We start from the raw sequence: 19443 nt of genomic DNA, 5'->3' as shown, positions 1-19443 counted from the left end.
AGCAGGTACAATTGGAAATACGGTTGTGGGCATTGTTTGAAAATACGATCTGCCGTAAGTACTAAGAAGTCTGCAGAGAGAAGTTCCGTCCTCGACTTACAGGAACCCAAGAGGGGTTATTAAATCATTATATTAAATATAATGATCAACATAACCAGCTTTCAGCAAACATGGATTTTAGTGTATCTCCAGAAACTAGATCATCTTCTTGTTGTTGTATAACTTTCTCTGTGACTATCCAGGTTTTTGGCGTTTGCAATTTCATTGGGAACCTGCATGGAACTTCAAGATACATGGATTTTTGCAAGGGCTGGGGTACAGTCGGGACGAATTGGGAACAAGGTTAGCTAAAATCTTGAAGAGATTCCCCTGCTTTAAAGAAGGTACTAAGCAGCCTGGCAGAGTGTTCACCTGGAGGGGAACCAGGAGGGCTGCAGTGCTCCAAATATCCTTCCTACCTAATGCCATCCCTACCCTATTCTTATTACTCTTCACTCTTTTTAGTTAAGCTTAGCTTTCTTCCAGAAATTCTCTTAAAAATGCAAACTCCTCGGGGCGCCTGGGTGGCTCAGTCGTTGGGCGTCTGCCTTCGGCTCGGGTCATGATCCCGGGGTCCTGGGATCGAGCCCCGCGTCGGGCTCCCTGCTCAGCGGGAAGCCTGCTTCTCCCTCTCCCGCTCCCCCTGCTTGTGTTCCCTCTCTCACTGTGTCTCTGTCAAATAAATAAATAAAATCTTAAAAAAAAAAAAAAGCAAACTCCTCTGGGAGAGAAAACATGAATCGTTAATATGAATTTCAGAGCAGTTGAATAAACTTATGAGCACAGGGTTAGGCACTGGGAATTCAGTGATTGAGAATTCCGTCACTCCAGGGGTGCCTGGCTGGCTCAGTTAGGTAGGGCATGCAACTCTTGTTGTTGGCGTTATAGGTTCGAGCCCCATGTTGGGTGTAGAGATGACTTAAAAATAAAAACAAATCTTAAAAAAAAAAAAAGAATCCAATCTCTTTTCTTTCTTGACCAGAGGAACAAGTTGGATCGAAAATTCTAGTTCCTGAGGAATTGTTCCAAGCGGCGTTATCCTCCAGAGTCCAGTTTATAATTTTTTTCCAGAGCTGTCCTAAGAATCATCCAAAGACTCCCTGGGCTACCATTAGGTCAACATAAAAGGGCCACCAGGGTAATCTCCACCCTCACCCCCTGCTGCTCATCTAGCAGGAATGGCAAGTGTTCAGTTCCTTCTGGTTCAACCCTGTTCCCCAACAGGGCTAGTTACACAGTCCAGAATAAGAAGTCAGTCTAGTCCCCAAGTGGTGAGGGAGCTATTTTAACGCTTGCACCCCATTCCAACCCGTTATCAGTCCTCACTTTGGGACAGACTTAGAGCAGAGGTTTGAATGAAGCCTGGTAGAGTCTGGGAGGCCCTGAAAGCTGGAAGGCACTGTGCGAGCTGTGGAAAGAGAGGTGGAGGCGGCAACGCTGCTTCGCGAATCTTCGCTTCCCCAGGCCCCGCCCCCCCGCCTCCCCCCCACCCCCGTTTTACTGGGCTCAGGACAGCCGCACTCTGGCCTGAGATGGAACACTTCGCGGTGGCCCCAGAGACAGGACCCGAGATCCCCCAGCGCGCGAATCCAAGCTGACGCTCCTGCCAGGCACCGGCGACCTCTGGCGTCGCGATTAGGAAGCGGGCCCCGCGACCCCAGACGGCCCGGCCAGGTACGCCGGGACCCGGCGAGGAGCGCAGGCAGGCCCGGGGCCGACGGCCGCTCCCCCTGAGTCGGAGGAACCCCGCCGCGCGGGCCCCGGCGGCCGGGAGCGCGGTCCGCACTGCGCCGCGCGGCTGGGGGCCGAACAGGTGCGCGGGCGGGGGGCGGTGCTTGGCGATCCTGCGCACTGCGCGCGCCCCTCCCCCACGCGGCTCCCGGCGCAGCCCCGGCCCGGCGCGCGCGGGGGGAGGAGCTGCGGCGGCCGCGGCCACCCGGGCAGGTCGGCGGCGCCGCGGGAACCCGCCGACGGCGCGGGCTGCTGGTCCCCCGCGCGCAGGAGGCGCGGGCGGCCCTGGGGACCATGGAGCCTGGTGACGCGGCGCGCCTCGGCCCGGGACGGGCGGCCCGGGCGCTGCCACCGCGGCTGCTGCTGCTGCCGCTGCTACCGCTGCTGCTGGGTCGGGGGCTGCGCGCCGCGGCCGCGGCCTCCTCTGGGGCGGCGGCCGAGGACAGCAGCGCCATGGAGGAGCTCGCCACGGAGAAGGAGGCGGAGGAGAGCCACCGGCAAGACAGCGTGAGCCTGCTCACCTTCATCCTGCTGCTCACGCTCACCATCCTCACCATCTGGCTCTTCAAGCACCGCCGGGTGCGCTTTCTGCACGAGACGGGGCTGGCCATGATCTATGGTGAGCACCCCCTACCGCGCCCACCACCCCGACACCCCTCCGGCCGCCGGGCCGTTGCGCTCCCCCGGACCCCGCCCCGCTCTGCGCTGCGCTCCCCCTTCACTTGCCAACGTGTTTCTTTTCCGTTTCCCGCTGCCACGGGGTTGGTTCCCAAGGTCAACTGTCTGCATTTTCTGGCTTTCTCTTACCGTTAAAAAGAATTCCAGCCCATTTTGACGTTTCTTAATTGGGGAGCCAGGAAAATGAAAGGCACAGAGGTGGCCTGGTTCTGTCCGCCGGGTTCTGTTTTGCGCCCCCCCCCCCCCCCCCCCCGCGCTCCCGCACCCGCCCCCCGCCCCCACCTCCGCCCTAGTTCAGCTCAACAGGGTCTGTGTGCCGCGGCGGGTGACTACCCTGGGGACGGCGTCACCCCAAGAAGCAGGCCACAGTGAGGGTGGGGGCGAGGGCTTAGGGTTTCTGGGCTTGGGTATGGGCGGCCGGGGCCTGATGGATGCCACACATCCATGGTCAACCTGGGTGAGCGCCCACTTCTGAGATCTATGTTCCCGGGTGTCCTGTTAATAAAGTCGGAGCCTGAAGCGCTGTGATAGGTGAGCGTGATCCCGGATCCAGAGTGGTCCACCGCCGTGATCCGGCCTAGTCGGGTATATGGGCACGCCTCCCGCTCTTCTGTCCAGGTGGGACGTTATACCCAGGTACTTGGCTTCTCCAAGGGAAGAGGAGCCTTTGTGTTCTTCAGATTTTAACATGGACGTGACTTTGAAGATCCGTTTATAAGTGGATGAAGAGGAAAAGTAGTGAGTGGTTTTAACTCCGGAGTCAGCCGTTCTTTTGTTGTGAAGGGTGGGCTGATGCCACCTTCCTTTTCTGGATTTAATGACACACGCTGTGTTCCGCGCAGAGTGGTCAGCACAAATCTTCCGTTATTACATGGATGTCAGTTAGCTGTAATCTGAATCATCCCTCTCGCCACACACCCCCCCCTCCCGTTATGACTCCAAAGTGGAAACAGGTATGCTCTTTTTGAATTGAATTCAGCAGAGTTAAGGCCCAGGTGGGCATCCTCATATGGGAAATAGATGAGCCCACCTCATGACTATTCCCAGTAGGGAACGTTTTACTTCATCACTTTTACTGGAGGGATCTCTCCATTCAGTTTCCATTCAGGGTTCCCTGATAAAGGATGGAAAGCAGAAACCTGAATCTTTAATGTAAAAATTACCCTTGGCCCTGGGCCTTGCTTCTAGGGTCTCTTGATCCGTGGTTGACAGCCCAGGCTCATGGCCTCCAAGGTTACAAAGTGCTGTCAGGATTCCTCTAGTTTTAAAGAGGTAGAGACCTAAACAGATCTGTCACTGAAACAGGACCAGGTCTAAGACTGAGTTTGGTTATTGCAAATTACAGATGTGAATTCAAACTTTGGCCTCGATACGTGGCCACTCTTGAGCTCTGTGGTTTGTGTCAGTGGGTGACAAATGACTCATGCCAAGGCTGCAGGTAAGCTAGGAGGCCTACTGAGCAGCTAGCAGGGTGGGGAGTTGAAGCATGTTGTCATTTCAGGTGGCTGACTATGAGAGAGAATGCAAATGAAGATTACCCTTCTATGTCTGTAGATAACCATGAAAATATATATATATTTTTAAAGATTTTATTTATTTATTTGAGAGAAAAAGAATGAGAGAGAGAGAACACCTGAGAGGGGATAGGGTCAGAGGACGAAGCAGACTCCCTGCCGAGCAGGAAGCCGATTGCGGGACTCGATCCAGGGACTCCAGGATCATGACCTGAGCCGAAGGCAGTCGCTTAACCAACTGAGCCACCCAGGCGCCCCACCATGAAAATATTTTTATTTTATAGCCTCTAGATCCATTTCATTAAAGCACAGTGTGGAATACTTCTAGAAGGTAGACTGGACAGGCTCATAAATACACGTTCGAGCGCATGGAAAATGAGGATTTAAAAATATTTTTTTCCTGAGGGAGTACTCCATGTTCTTAGGAACTCAGTCACCTTTATCTTAAGGCCTACAAACAGTAGTGGAATTTTCCTGTGCTGATTATGTACTTTTTAAACTCATCTCAATCTTTTCGTCATTGGGGCCCTGCTGCAGTGTACCGTGTCATTTTGTGGTACTGAAATCTGGTTTGATTGATGATTGTTCAGAAAAGGCAACATCATCTCATAACATTCTGTGTCATTTTCGGTTTTAGTGTTACTTTGAAATATACTAAGAAATTTAGTTTGTCAATATGCAATGTCCGAGGTTCTGCCAGATATTAATATTTTGATGTGAATATTTTGCCTGTAACTGTGAGAAAACAGTTCTCTGTCTCATGGATATCTAGTCTTCTGTTTTAGCGCACACACACTCTTCATTTGAATTCTAATGTCATTTGATTAGGTAATTATTCATTATTTCTTGGGGGCTCTCTGGATAGGGATTCTGATTTTTAAAAATTCAGTATGAAAATCTTTGAACACTTAAGCGAATATAGTACAAATTTTCAGGACTTCTCTTTGTTAATAATAGTAAGAAAACATTTCATTTCTTGATATCAGTAGAGGAAGTGAGTAATTGTCCTGTTGCCTCTGAGTAATAAAGGACAAAAAGACCTAAGGAAACATTTGTTAAGTATCTGCTGGGTGTCGGGTGCCCAACTTAATTTCTGGAGGTAAACAATTTCATTTTTAAATGTTGGTAAGTTTTTATGAGTGAAGAGTTCAACTGCAAGTTTCAAAACTCTTTGAAATTTAAAAAAATGTTAATTTCTGCCCCTTTAAAAATATTTAAGTGGCACTTTAATCTCCAAGGGAAAGCTTTAATATTTATAATAAGTTATGATAAGTAACTATATATAGCCATATTAAAATAAATTGTGATTATATAAGTTTGCTGGTATAAAATATCTCTGGAAGGACAGTCAGTAGACTAGTAACATTGGCTTTTTTTGCTGGAGAGGAACTAGGTGGGCTGTGACATGAGGTGGGAGGGAAACATCACCATATACCCTTTTGTGCTTTCCGATTTTTGAATTATGGAAGCCGAATTACCTCTTGGTGTGTCCTTGCCTCCATTCTGTGGCATTTGTGATGGCATTTTAAGATGCTCCTCAAATCCAGTTTGATGCCCACTTCTCCCCCATTTTAAACTATATTACGTTATCCATTTTCTGTGACCTTTCAACTGTTGATTGTACCCATGGAACTTCTGGAGCCCTGTGCCTGGAATGGAGACCAAACAGGAAAGGGGAAAGAGATTTTCCTTCCTTTCCCTCCGTCCTTTTTATTTTACTATCCCCGGCGAAGAGTTGGTGTTTTACTAGGAGTGACTCACACCGAGAGATCCCATCTTAAGCGCTTGCTTAGATGCAGAGGACCCAAGGACAGTAAGAGACACACTGTGAATGCTCAACATTTAAATGGCAAGGGACAGTTACAAGCACTCCTCCCTGACAACAGACCCAGGTAGCTGTAAGGGCCGGTGACCACAGACCATACTCTCCTCCAGGGACGTTGAAAGCAGCCCCCCCCCCCCCCCCCCCGCACCCTGTGATGGGAGCTGCGCGCAGCAGTGGACCGGGAGCTCACCTGGCAACTTGTTTTGTCAGGGCAGGGAGCTCCCAGCTGTCTGCCCCTGTACGTGACTAAGTGCCCTCCGAAAGTTCCTGGGCCCAGCAAATCTGTGCAGCAGAAATAGCAAGGGTCGGAGGCAGGGAAAGGTGGTATCAACAGACTGTGTCAGTTCACTCTGGTTCTCTCTCGTGTGCGCGCTAGTCCCACTTTCCCCGTACTGTGTTTTTTTTTTTTTTTTTAAGATTTTATTTATTTATTTTGAGAGAGAGAGAATGAGAGCAAGCACATGAGACGGGGGAGGGTCAGAGGGAGAAGCAGACTCCCCGCCGAGCAGGGAGCCCGATGCGGGACTCGATCCCGGGACTCCAGGATCATGACCTGAGCCGAAGGCAGTCGCTTAACCGACTGAGCCACCCAGGTGCCCTCTTTTTTGTTTTTTTAAGAGCCCCTCACTTTGGCCCCAGTTTGGGGCAGCTCGCTTTGGCACCACATCCCTTGGGTTCAGATGCTGGCTCTGTTACTTACAAAGCTGCATAACATTGGGTAAGCTCTCAGAGTCCCGCTTTCCTCTTTTCAAAAAACGGGGACAGTGTCACTCACCTCACAGGATTAGTGTATTGTTGAGACGTTGTAAAGCTCAAGTGCAGTGGCTGATAAACACTTGGTAAGTACTAGTTCTCATTCTCACTTTAGACGTTGTGATTCTTTGGCCAGCTTGGCTACTCGAGGCTCATTCAGTAAAGGTCTGCTGTAATTTAAAAATGCATCAGCATTCAGTTAGTGGGGATGAGCGGCACTGACTTTTTGGGGGGGGGGGGGGTTGGGCTATTTGTTAATACCGAGAAAAAATTTACAACATACCTACCCTACTCTTTTATTTATTTTTTAAATTTTTTTATTTTTTTAAAGATTTTATTTATTTGACAGAGAGAGACACAGCGAGAGAGGGAACACAAGCAGGGGGAGTGGGAGAGGGAGAAGCAGGCCTCCCGCCGAGCAGGGAGCCCGATGCGGGGCTCGATCCCAGGACCCTGGGACCATGACCTGAGCTGAAGGCAGACGCTTAACAACTGAGCCACCCAGGCGCCCCCCTACCCTACTCTTTTAGGCAGCAGTCTCAATTCTTGGACTGTGTCCTTCAAAAATACTTACACTAGCACGTTACATAGATGGCAATATTTGTTGTCCCAGAACCAAGGGGCAGTACTCAAGAAGGGACTGGTTAAGTTACAGCACATTCCTGCCAAGGAATACTATGCAGCTGGTAAAAAAGAGGTGTTGTGCAGCCACCCACACACGCCGTTGTGGGGAGAAACAACAAGGCGCAGAATAGTCTGCATAGTATCATCTCATTTATTCTTTAAAAATTATATAAAGTATGCACATAAACATGTGCGCACATTTATATATGATTTATGCTTCTCTGGAAGCAGATACAAACTTACTTAGCAGTGGTTATCCTGCTGTTGTAGAACCATTTGTTGGGAGAGTGGGAGGGGAGGTGTTACTTTTTTCCCTTTGTACTCTTCTGAATGGCTTGAAATTTCTATGACACTGACACATTACTTTCGCAATGGAAACTTTGTTGAAAAATAAAGCAACTTTCATGTAGCAAAAAATACATTAAAACTAAGAGAACACAGGTGTTAGCATTTTCCTTGGATATTAAGATGTTCTTTTTAAAGGACTGTCTAGGCATAAAGAAAACTTGCAGTTATTTAAAAGTAATAAATGGAAGTAAAATGAATCTTAAAATGAGAAAGTGACATTTCCTGAAAGTGTTTCTTAGAACTTTCTGAAGGTAACCTTTTTGGAATGATGTAATTCGAAAATCACCATTTCACAACCCTCAGTGATGGAGACAAGGATTTTCAATGAATTCCAAAGCCGTAGGTGAGAGGTTGTTGGGGTACATGGTACTTAAACGGTGCCAAGGATCGCACCACAGATCGCTTGCCTCTCGCAGAGGAAAGAAAGTATCTTTATGGTGGAGAGGTCCAGCAGTCACCATCTTATATCCAAGTCCTCAAATTTATCCTTGATCCTTGTGGAACTAACTATCTAGTAGTACATGCCTCCTGCTGAGATGCGGTAGGAAGCATATGGCTTCACCTATGTAGTATTCATCCTCCAAATGTTTTATTTGAATTGAATTGAGGTTTTAGGCACATCTTCCAGTTTACAGGAGATACAGGGGATAGAGAAACAAGCTATCAAATACCATGTGCAAACAATTAGACATCCAAAACACAGGGTAACCTACAAGACCATCCTCCTGTTTTCTTCAAGAAGTCTATGTCAAGGGAAACAAAAAGACAGGTTAAGTGTCTGTTATGGACTGAATTGTACCTCCCAAGATTCATTTGTTGAAGTCCTAATCTCTAAGGTGATGCTATTTGGAAGTGGGGTTTGGGGGAGGTAATTAGGTTTAGATGAGCTCACGAGGGTAGAGCCTCTATGATGGGATTAGTGCCCCTCTAAGAAGAGGAAGAGACCAAAGCTCCCTGTCTCTCTATCATGTGAGGATACAGGGAGAAGGCAGCCATCCACAAAGCTAGGAAGAGGGCTCTAATCAGACACTGAATCTGCCAGCACCTTGATCTTGAACTTCCCAGCCTCCAAAACCGTGAGAAATAAATGTTGGTTGTTTAAACCACCCAGTCTACGGTATTTTGTTCTAGCAGCCTGAGCAGACTAAGCCAGTGTTCTAAGCTAATGGAGACCAAAGAAGCATACGCAGTCATAGCACAGGAAACTTGACTGGTTCCTGGTTCATGGAAATAAGCTATAAAATGTTTTGGGGACAATCAGGGATGTTTGAATACCGGCTTGATGTTAGATGACATCAGGGAATTACTGTTATTTTTCTTAGGTGAGATAATTGAGGTTATACAGGAGAATGTACATATTAATTGGAGTTGTAAGCTAAAGTATTCAGGGGTCAAATGTATGAGTCCTAACGCATGCAGCTTACTTTCAAAAAGTTCAGTCAAAAAAAAAAAATACACATACCATGTATATCTAGGTGGTGGGTGAAAGGGTGTGCTCTTTATTCATCTTTCAACTTTTTCGTATGTTTTGAAATTTTTATTTATATAGAAGATTGGGGAAGACGTTAACCTCCCTGTTAACCTGTTAGCTGGTAACCTGTTAAACTTCCTCCCTGAAAGGACGTACAGGTGAGGTTGTATACAACCTGTTACTCTCCTTAAATGCTGACATTGAGTAATGCTGTTTGACATTAGTTTATAGGAGCTGATGTGAGGCTTTCATGACTTGAGAATCAGTAACGCCTTCTTAATTTTAATTTTTTGGTTTGATTTTAAAGCTCACATATCTTTTGAAAAATTGCCTCTATTCCACTTGCAAGAGAATAGGTGTTAGGAGGCTTTTCTCTTTTGGTTAAAGCATGCTACTTGGCTTTTCATCAGTGTGGATGTTTGTATTAAGGTAATGCTGGCTGTTAAAACAGACCAGCCCCAAATTTCAGTGGCCTAACATAAGAAAAGTTCATTTGTATCTCATGTCATGGGCCAGTGCAAGAGACTGGCAGGTGGTTCTCCATGTGCTCACTCAGGGACCAGGTGCCTTCCATCCTGTGGCTTCCACATCCCTTAGGGCCTTGGAACCCTCCCTCCCCAGCCAGTGAATGAGGAAAGGAAAAGAGGATCACATGGGGAAGAGTTTGTGCTAAGCCTAAAAGTGTTGCACATCGCTTTGCCTGCTTCTGTTGGACAGAACTTGGTCATGAGGCCACATCTAACTGGACTGGAGGCAGGGAGATATAGTCTAGCTGGAGGCAAGAGGAACAGGTTTGGAGAGCAGCTAAGCCAATCTCTGATGCAGTATTTGATGAATCCTTTGTCACACATAATCCAGAAAAGAGAAGTTGTGGGATTTGCATGCGGTTTTGTTGTTTTTGATGAGAAACTAAATTTTGTAAGTAATCCAGTTTGAGGACAGTATATTCATCTGGAGTTTGTGAAGTTGTTTCAATACACTTGTCGGCATCACCCAGGAGCTTGTTAGAACTAGCGGGTCTGGCCCCAGACTTAAGTATCTCAGAGTGGGACTCACAAATCTGTGTTTCAGTACATTAGCAGGTTTTTTTGTTTTTTGTTTTTTTTAAAGATTTTATTTATTTATTTATTTAGAGCGAGTATGAGCAGGGGGAGGGGCAAAGGGAGTGCTCCAGAGGGAATATGTAGCAGACTCTGTGCTGAGCACGGAGCCCGAGGTGGGGACTGATCTCACAATCCTGAGATCATGACCCAAGCCGAAATCAAGAGTCAGGTGCTTAACCGACTGAGCCACCCGGGTGCCCCTAGTAGGGTTGTGGTGTTTTTGTTTTTTAAGTTGAAATTTGAAACTCATTGCTGTAGAGTATTTGTTTTCACCCTTTAAATATATTCACCATGTTGCTTGTAATTAAATAATTGTAGAAAAATAGCAACTGTTTTTTGAGTACCTGCTATGATAGCCAGGCACAGTGTTAAGTATTTTGCATACTTCAAGCCATTTAACCTTCACATCAAATACATGAAGACTGTATTGTTGGTCCCACTTTGCCAAATGAAGAAATTGAAAGTTAGGTTTAGCAGCACATTTATTTAGGCCATATGTCTGAGATTGGTAAGTGGGAGTCTGCTAAAGGATGAGATCAATATGGTTCAGGATGTGTTTGGCCAGGAGAGCGCAGAATCTGGATCCTGCCCCTATGACCTGGTTCCAGGGGGTCTCCGAGGGAAATCTATGCCCAGAGTATAAGATAAAGCAAAGTGTTCCTTTTTATTATTTGCTGGGGCTTTGGCTCCAAACTCCAATGTACCACTGCAAGGAGTGAGGCTGGCCAATTTGGAAGACTGGATTTTCCTACGCTACATTGGCCTCGGGCCCTTGGATCCAAGTAGAGCCAAAATACCTGTTTGTTTTCATCCCAAAGGTGTTATGCACTGATTGGTTGGGCCTCCCCTAATTCATATATTGAAATCCTAAGCCCTAGTGTGATAGTATTAGGAGCTATGGCCTTTGGGAAGTAATGATGTCATGAAGATGGAGCCCTCATGAATGAGATTCGTGCCCTGATAGAAGAGACCCAGAGAGCTCTCTTTCCACCATGTGTGTATGCAATGAGAAGTCAGCAATCTGCATCCCAGAAGGAGAACTTCCCTAGACCTGATCATTCTCCTACCCTGATCTTGCACTTTCAGCCTCCAGAACTGTGAGAAAAAGAAATGTCTGTGGTGTATAAACCACCCAGTCTCTGGTACTTTGTTAGAGCTGGCCTGACCAAGACAATATGGCAGAAGGCTACCAGTTGTTACCGGGGAAAACCCAGAGAAACCATCAAAGGATGTTCAGAGTGGCTGTGCCAGGCCTTCTCAGGTGGGAGCAGGTGCTTAAAAGCTTTCTAATCTCTAGACGTCACTATCGCAGAGGTGGGGAGGCAGGTGGAGCTTGGCCTGTTGAGCTCCCAGGTTTCCCTGCTCTTCCTACGCTGGTTCTCCCAGGCATGTCATTGTCTCGATGTCGAGAGTGCTTCCGAAATCCATGAGAACATCAGCCTGAATGGCAGTGTAGGCAGGCATATCCATCTTTTGTTTACTGCTCTCTTCTGTCTCTAGAATAGTGCCAGACACATAGTAGGTGCCATGGAAATATTTGCTTAATGGATTCTATTTTGTCTAACAAAAATAAGGTGCTGGTAACACTGCTTAGCATTAAAGATCCTTCCTTCAAGTTCTCATGCCTCAGATTCACGCTGGCTGTGAAGTTTCTGAGAAGGAAAACTGTATGTGTGAAAACATCTGCCTGAATCACAGCAAGCTGTTTCAGGAAGGAGAACGAAGGGATAAGTGAGTATACGTTTGCAAAAAATTGTGTATTTAGCTGATAAGCCACATGGTGGTTTTTAAATTTTTTTATTGTGACAAAATAATGTAGCAAAATTTTCCATTTTTACCATTTTTAACTGTACAATTCACTAGCATTAATGGCATTTGTAAAATTGTGTGACCATCACACCACTATTTCCAAAAAAATTTTTTTATCACCTCAAACTCTGTACCCATTAAAACAGTAATGCCCCATTCCTTCCTCCCCCCACTCCCTGATACCCTCTAATCTACTTTCTGTCTCTACAAATTTACCTACTCTAGATATTTCATATAAGTGTATTCATACACTTTGAGTCCTGACTTACTTGAATCTGACTCTTTCACTTGGCACAACATTTTCAAGGTTCATCCGTGTCATCGCATGTATGTGAACTTCATTCCTTTCTATGGCTGAGTAATATTCCATTCTGCATTTTATTTATCCATTTATCAGTTCCTGGACACTTGGGTTGTTTCCACGTTTTGGCTATTATGAATAATGCTGCCGTGATACACAAGTATCTGTTTGGGCCCCTGTTTTCAATTCTTTTGTGTATATACCTGGGAGTAAAATTGCTGGGTCATATGGTGATTCTATGTTTAACTTTCTCAGGAACTGCCAAATTCTTTTCCACAGCAGCTGCAGTATTTTACATTCCCACCACAAGAGTTCCAGTCTCTCCACATCCTCTCCAATACTTGTTATTTTCTGTTGTTGTTTTTTGTATTCATCCTAGTACTTGTGAAGTGGTAACTCATTATGGTTTTGGTTTTCATTTTCCTATTGACTAATGATGTGGAGCATCTTTTCATGTGCTTATTGGCTGTTTGTACATCTTCTTTGGAGAAATGTTCATTCAGGTCGTCTGCCCATTTTTAAATTGGGTTGTCTCTTGTTGTTGAGTTGTAGGAGTTCTTTATGTATTCTGGATGTTACTCTCTTATTAGATATATGATTTGTAAATACTTTCTCCTAGTTCATGTTGCCTTTTTACTCTATAATAGTGTCCTTTGATGCACAAAGGGCTTTAATTTTGATGAAGTTCACTTTATTTTTTTTTCTTTTGTTGCCTATGCTTTTGGTATCCTATCCAAGAAATCTTTGCCAAATCCAATGCCATAAAGTTTTTTCTTTGTGTTTTCTTTGAAGAACTTTATAGTTTTAGCTCTTAAATTTGGGTTTTTGGTCTCTATTAATTTTTATATATGGTATAAGGTAAGGGTCCAAATTTATTATTTTTTTTTGTATGTGGATGTTCAGTTATACCAGCACCATTTGTTGAAGAAACTGTCCCTTCCTCATTGAATGGTTTTGGCACCCTTGTCAAAAATCAGTAGACCATAGATAGGAAGGCACATTTCTAGGCTCTCAATTCTATTCCATTGGTCTTTATGTCTATCCTTATACTAGTATCACACCGTTTTGATTATTGTAGCTTTGTAGCAAGTTTTGAAATTAGGAAGTGTGAGTCCTCCAACTTTGCTCTTTTTCAGGATTATTTTGGCTCTTTGAAGTTCCTTAATTTTCAATAAAAGTTTTAGGATGAGTTTTTTCATTTCTGCCATTGAGATTTTTTTAAAAGATTGTATTTATTTGAGAGAGACAGAGAAAGAGAGAGAGAGAGAGAGAGAGAGAGAGAGCAAGCACAAGCAGGGTGAAGGGAAGAGGGAGAAGCTGAGCAGGGAGCCCCATGTGGGACTCAATCCTGGGACTCCGGGATCATGACCTGAGCCAATGGCAGACGATTAACTGACTGAGCCACCCAGGCACCCTGCCATTGAGATTTTGATAGGGATTGCATTGAGTCTATATATTGCTTTGGGTAGTATTGTCATCTTAATGATTTCAAGTCTTCCAGTCCATGAACATGGATATCTTTTCATTTATTTAGGTCTTTAATTTCTTTCAGCAATGTTTTGTAGTTCAGTGTACAACTCTTGCACCTCCTTGGTTAAATTTATTTTCAAATATTTTATTCCTTTTTATGCTATTGTAAATGAAATTGTTTTCTTAAGTTCCTTTTCAGATTGTTCATTGCTAGTGTATAGAAATATGACTGATTTTTTTGGTGTTGATTTTGTATCCTGCAACTTTGTTGAATTTGTTTATTTTCTCTAACAGTTTTTTGGATTCTTTAGAGTTTTATATGTATAAGATCATGTCATCTGCAAATGGAGATAGTTTTACTTCTTCCTTTCTAATTTGGATGCCTTTTATTTCCCTTTCTTGCTTAATTGTTCTGGTTAGAACTTCCAGTCCTGTGTTGAATAGCAAAGTGATGAAAGTGGGCATCCTTGTCTTCATCCTGATCTTAGGGGAAAAGGTTTCAGTTTTTCACCATTGAGTATGATGTCAGATGTGGTTTTTTTCACATATGGCCTTTATCACTTTGAGCAAGTTCCTTTTTTTAAAAGATTTTATTTATTTGTCAGAGAGAGCATGCGTGCGTGTGCACAAGCTGGGGGAGGGGCAGGCAGAGGGAGAAGCAGGCTCCCCACTGAGCAAGGAGCCCAAGGCGGGACTCAATCCCAGGACCCCAGGATCATGACCCAAGCCAAAGGCAGATGCTCAACAGACTGAGCCACCCAGGCATCCCTGAGGAAGTTCCTTTTTATATCTAGTTTACTGTTGTTTTTTTTTTTTTTTTTATCATGACAAGGTATTCTTTTTGTCAAATGCTTTTTCTACATCAATTGAGGTGATTATGTGGGGTTTTTTCTTCATTCTGTTGATGTGGTATATTACACTGATTGACCTTCATATATTGAGCCACCTTGCATTCCTGGGATAAATTACATTTGATCATGGTGTATAATGCTTTTAAAGTGCTGCTGAATCTGGTTAGCCAGTATTTTGTGGAGGATTTTTGCATCTGTATTTATAAGGACTATTGGTCTGTAGTTTTCTGTTCTTGTCGTGTATTTGGCCTTGATATCAGGGTAATGCTGGCTTTATAGAGTCAGGAAGTATTCGCTCTGCTTCAATTTTTTGGAAGAGTATGAGAAGGATTGTTGTTAGTTCTTTAAATGTTTGGTAAAATTAACCAATAAAGCTATGTGGTCCTGGGCTTTTCTCTGTTGGGAAGTTTTTGATTACTGATTCACTCTCCTTATTGTTATAGGTCTATTTGGAATTTCTGTTTCTCCTTGAGTCAGTTTTGATAGTTTGTGCGTTTGTAGGAATGTGTGAATTTCACCCACGTTCCCCAATTTGTTGGTGTACAGTTATTCATAGTATTCTCTTATAATCTTTTTAACTTCTGTAAAGTTGATAGTAATGTCCCCTTTTTCATTTCTGATGTTAGTAATTTGAGTCTTCTTTCTTTTTTTCTTAGTTACCCTAGCTACAGTTTGTCAGTTTTGTTGATCTTTTCAAAGAATCAACTTTTGGTTTTCTTGATTTTTTTCTTCTGTTCTTTACTTTATTTATCTCCTCTCTAATCTTTTCATTTCCTTCCTTATTCTAGCTTTGGGTTTGATTTGCTCTTCTTTTTTTTTTTTTAGGTCCCTTCAGGTATACAGTTAAGTTACTGATTTGAGATCTTTTCTTCTTTTTTAATGTAGACACTTACAGCTAAGAATTTCTCTCTGAGCACTGTTTTTGCTGCATCTGATAACTTTTGGTACGTTATGTTGTTTTCATTTTTCCCAAATTATTTTCTAATTTCCTTTATTATTTCTTCTTTGACTTATTGGTTAAGAGTGCATTGTTTAATTTCCACACATTTGTGAGTTTTCCAGTTTTCCTTCTGTTACTGATTTCTAGTTCATCCCATTGTGATTGGAAAAGACACTTTGTATATTTTTAGTCTCTTTAAATTTATTAGGACTTGTTTTGTGACCTAAGTTATGGTCTGTCCTGGAGAATGTTACATATGTACTTGAGAAGAATGTGTACTCTGCTCTTGGTGGGCAGAGTGCTCTGTATGTGTCTGTTTGGTCCAGTGGTTTATAGTATTCTTCAAGTCCTCTAGTTCTTTATTGATTTTCTGTCTGGTTTTTCTATATATTATTGATAGTTATTGAAGTTTCCACCTATTTTTTTTTTAAAGATTTTATTTATTTGACAGAGAGAGAGAGAGAGCAAGAGCAGGAACACAAGCAGGGGGAGTAGGAGAGGGAGAAGCAGGCTTCCTGCTGAGCAGGGAGCCCGATGCGGGGCTCGATCCCAGGACCCTGAGGATCATGACCCGAGCCAAAGGCAGACGCTCAATGACTGAGCCACCCAGGCGCCCCTCCACCTATTATTGTAGAACTATTTCTTCCTTTAGTTCTGTCAGATTTTGCTTCGTATATTTCAGGGGTCCATTTTTAGGTATGTATATGTTTATAATTGCTGTACCTTCTTGATGGATTGAACATTTTATCAATATGTATCTTTCTTTGTCCATTGTAATACTTTTTTAACTTAAAATCTATTTTGTCAGGTAATATAGCCACCCCACTTCCCTTGTGGTTGCTATTTGCATAGGCTATTTTTTTAACCATCTTTTTACTTTTAACCTCTTTGTGTCTTTGTATTTAAAGTGATTCTCTTGTAGACAGCATGTAGATGGTTCTTGTGTTTTTACCCATTCTGTCAATCTCTGACTTTTAATTGTAAAGCTTAATTTGTTAACATTTAAAGTAATTACTAATAAGGCTGGACTCACTTCTGCCATGTTGCTATTTACTTTCTATATGTCTTACGTGGTTTTTGTTCCTCAGTTTCTCCATTACTGCCTTTTTTGTATTTAGTTGATTTTTTATAGTGTATGGTTTTGATCCTCTTCTTTACTTTTCTGTATATTGTTATTTTCTTGCTGGTTATCTTGGAGATTTCCCTTAACATGTTAAACTTTTAGTAATGTATTTTGAATAGTACCGACTTAGTTTCAGTAGTATACACACTCTGCTCCTATACATCTCTCTTCCTTTAGGGAAAGGAATAATATTGTTATTGTCAAAATTATATATTTATACATTGTCCGTTAACATAGATTTATAATTATTATCTGAAATTGCCTTTTTAATCATATAAAAAAAGAAGAGTTACAAACCAAAAGTTTTTTACATTTACTTGTGTTCTTTACCAGTGTTCTTTATTTTTTCATATGGCTTCGAGTTACTGTCTGGTGTCCATTCATGTCAGCCTGAAGTACTCCTTAAGCATTTCTTATAGGTCAGGTCTACTCATAAGGAACTCCATTAGCTTTTGTTTATCTGAAAATGTCTTAATTTCTCCTTCATTCTAGAAAAATAGCTTTTTACCAGGTACAAAATTCTTGGTTGACAATTTTTTTTTCCAACAGTTTAAATACGTTATTTCACTTTCCTTCTAACCTCCAAGGTTTCTGCTGAGAAATCAGATTTCATTTTCTTGAGGATCCCTTGTATGTGACAAGTCACTTCTCTTTGCTTCTTTCAAGATTCTCTTCGTCTTTACCTTTCAACAGTTCCATTATAGTGTGTCTCAGTGTGCATCTTTTGAGTTTATCCTGCTTGGAGATCGTTGAGCTTCTTGAATGTGTAGATTAATGCATTTTTATCAAATTTGGGGAGTTTTCAGGCATTATTTCTTCAAATATTCTTTCCAATCCTTTCTCGATCTCTTCTTCTGGGACTTCCATAATGCATTATTGGTCCTCTTGTTGGTGTCCCACAGGTCCCTTAGGCTGTGTTCACTTTTCTTCATTATTTTTACTTTCTGCTCCTCAGACTTGATAATTGCAATTGTCCTATCTTCACATTTGCTAATTCTGTCTTCTGCCTGCTCAAATATGCCATTGAGCCCCTCTAGTCAGTTTTTTATTTCAATTATTGTACTTTTCAGCTCCAGAATTCTAATGCTTCCTTTTTATAATTTCTGTCTCCTTATTGTATTCTCATTTTGTTTCTACATCATTTTTCTGGTTTCCTTTATTTCATTGTTCATGGTTTCCTGTAGCTCTTTAAGCATATTTCAGATAGTTGATTTAAAGTTTTTATCTATTATGTCCAGTATCTCAGCCTTCTCGGGAAGGAGATTTTGCTTGGTTGCTGTAAACCTTTGGGTTTTTTCCAGAATTCTGGAAAAGTTGGTTCTGACAGTTTCTGCTTATTTTTTGATGTTTCTGTGAGGAACCAGAGTTTGTGGCTACCTACGCCATCATTTTGCTGACATTCCTCACCACACTGTGCTTCTAAGAAATTAGATTCTGTATATTTTCAGAGACACTGGGATCTCTGGGGGAAAAACAGTGTTAAGTCTTGTGTTTTGTTAAATTTGTGTACCATGTTACTAAGAGAGTAAAAGTCCTGAAGTAGTCCTTTAAATTTTATTGTGGGCTCCTATCACATGCTTTTGCTAAGAAGCCAGAAAGAGAAAATTCTAATTAGGGTGTAAGTGATCATACATAGAGTTTAAGTTTATACTCAACAAATCTCTTCTTTACCCACCCCCCAGCTACCTCTAAAACACATTTTGGGTAAAGACACATTTATCTCAAACTGCCTTGGGTTATTAAAAAAGTTGATTCACAGATAACTTTGTGTTGAGTGGAAAACTAAGTGTAGCAGAGACTCCAGGTACCTCCCAATAATCACTCTCCCTTTCATCTTTCTAACAGGACCATGAGTTTTAGCCCAGCATATTTCTATGCAATGAAAGCGCTATATTTCCTGGCCTCTCTCATAGCTAGGTGTGGTCATATGACCAACTTCTGGCTGAAGACTGGAAGTGCTGTGTGGGATTTGTGAAAAGTATCTATAAAAGGAAGAGAATGTACCCTTTTTCTGCCACACCTTCTGTTTTCTTGAGTGTGAATATTATGGCTAGAGCTCCAGCAGCCGTATTGGATCCAGAGGTAACTTTGGGAATGGAAGACACTTCTAGCAATACAGTAAGATAGGTGGAGCTGGGATCTCTGAGAGCGTAGAGCTGCCATGCTAGACTTGGACTGAATACTTCCAGACACCTTACAAGTGAGAGAGAAATAGGTGTGTGTTATTTGCTGCTGAATCTAATTGTAACTTTTACACCAGGCTCTGAGTTCCACTTGAAACTCGAGCGTGATGTATGGGGCTGTTTTGCGGACCTGATGCGGATGTTCATGACTACAATGGATAAGACACTGCTTGGGATTCTAGAGGAGGCCAAAGAATAGGCAGTACAGGTCCAGAGAAAGGGTTTGAAGAAAGAGTTAAAATTTAAAGTACCATTTATATTTGGTAACTGCTTGGGCATCCGATGACTGCCCACACATTTGGTGATTTGCTAGAAAGACTCATGGGATTCAGAGATATATATAGTCAGAGCTATGATTTATTAGTGAAAGAATAAATGGCAGGATAAGCAAGGGAAAAAGATGTATTGGATGGAGTCTGGAAGACTCTAGATGTGGGCTTCCAAAGTTTTCTCTTAGAGGATTCGGGGTAGGGTTTCACAGAACAAGCTTCCTCCTCCAGCAGTTAAATACAGCTGCACATGCACCGCGTTTCTGCCTGGGGAAGCTTGTTTAAGACTCCGACTTTTTTTAGTAAGGGCTGATCAGGACTCTTACTGAAATTTCTGACTCCCAGAAGGAAAGCGGGTGTTTGCCATAAATCACATTTGCAAAAACAACTTAGCCGGGCTGGTATGGCAGA

At 43.0% G+C, this 19443-nt stretch overlaps 1 protein-coding gene across 2 annotated transcripts in view; it reads left to right on the top strand.

The window, feature by feature from the left end:
* The first annotated feature begins 2017 nt into the window (after positions 1-2017).
* Positions 2018-19443, top strand: part of SLC9A7 (solute carrier family 9 member A7) — a 132833-nt gene continuing 115407 nt past the window's right edge. For both annotated transcript variants that reach the window (XM_035003628.1, XM_035003621.1), the window contains exon 1: positions 2018-2389. In XM_035003628.1, coding sequence (XP_034859519.1) covers positions 2065-2389 — 325 coding nt within the window. In that variant the 5' untranslated portion in view covers positions 2018-2064. The remainder of the gene's footprint in view (positions 2390-19443) is intronic.

The sequence above is a fragment of the Mirounga leonina genome, unplaced genomic scaffold, assembly GCF_011800145.1.
Source record: "Mirounga leonina isolate KUSES-001 unplaced genomic scaffold, KU_Mleo_1.0 Mir_101609, whole genome shotgun sequence".
Classification (NCBI taxonomy): domain Eukaryota; kingdom Metazoa; phylum Chordata; class Mammalia; order Carnivora; family Phocidae; genus Mirounga; species Mirounga leonina.
The sequence above is the reverse complement of the archived record's forward strand: the minus strand, read 5'-3'. Positions and strand labels throughout refer to the sequence as shown.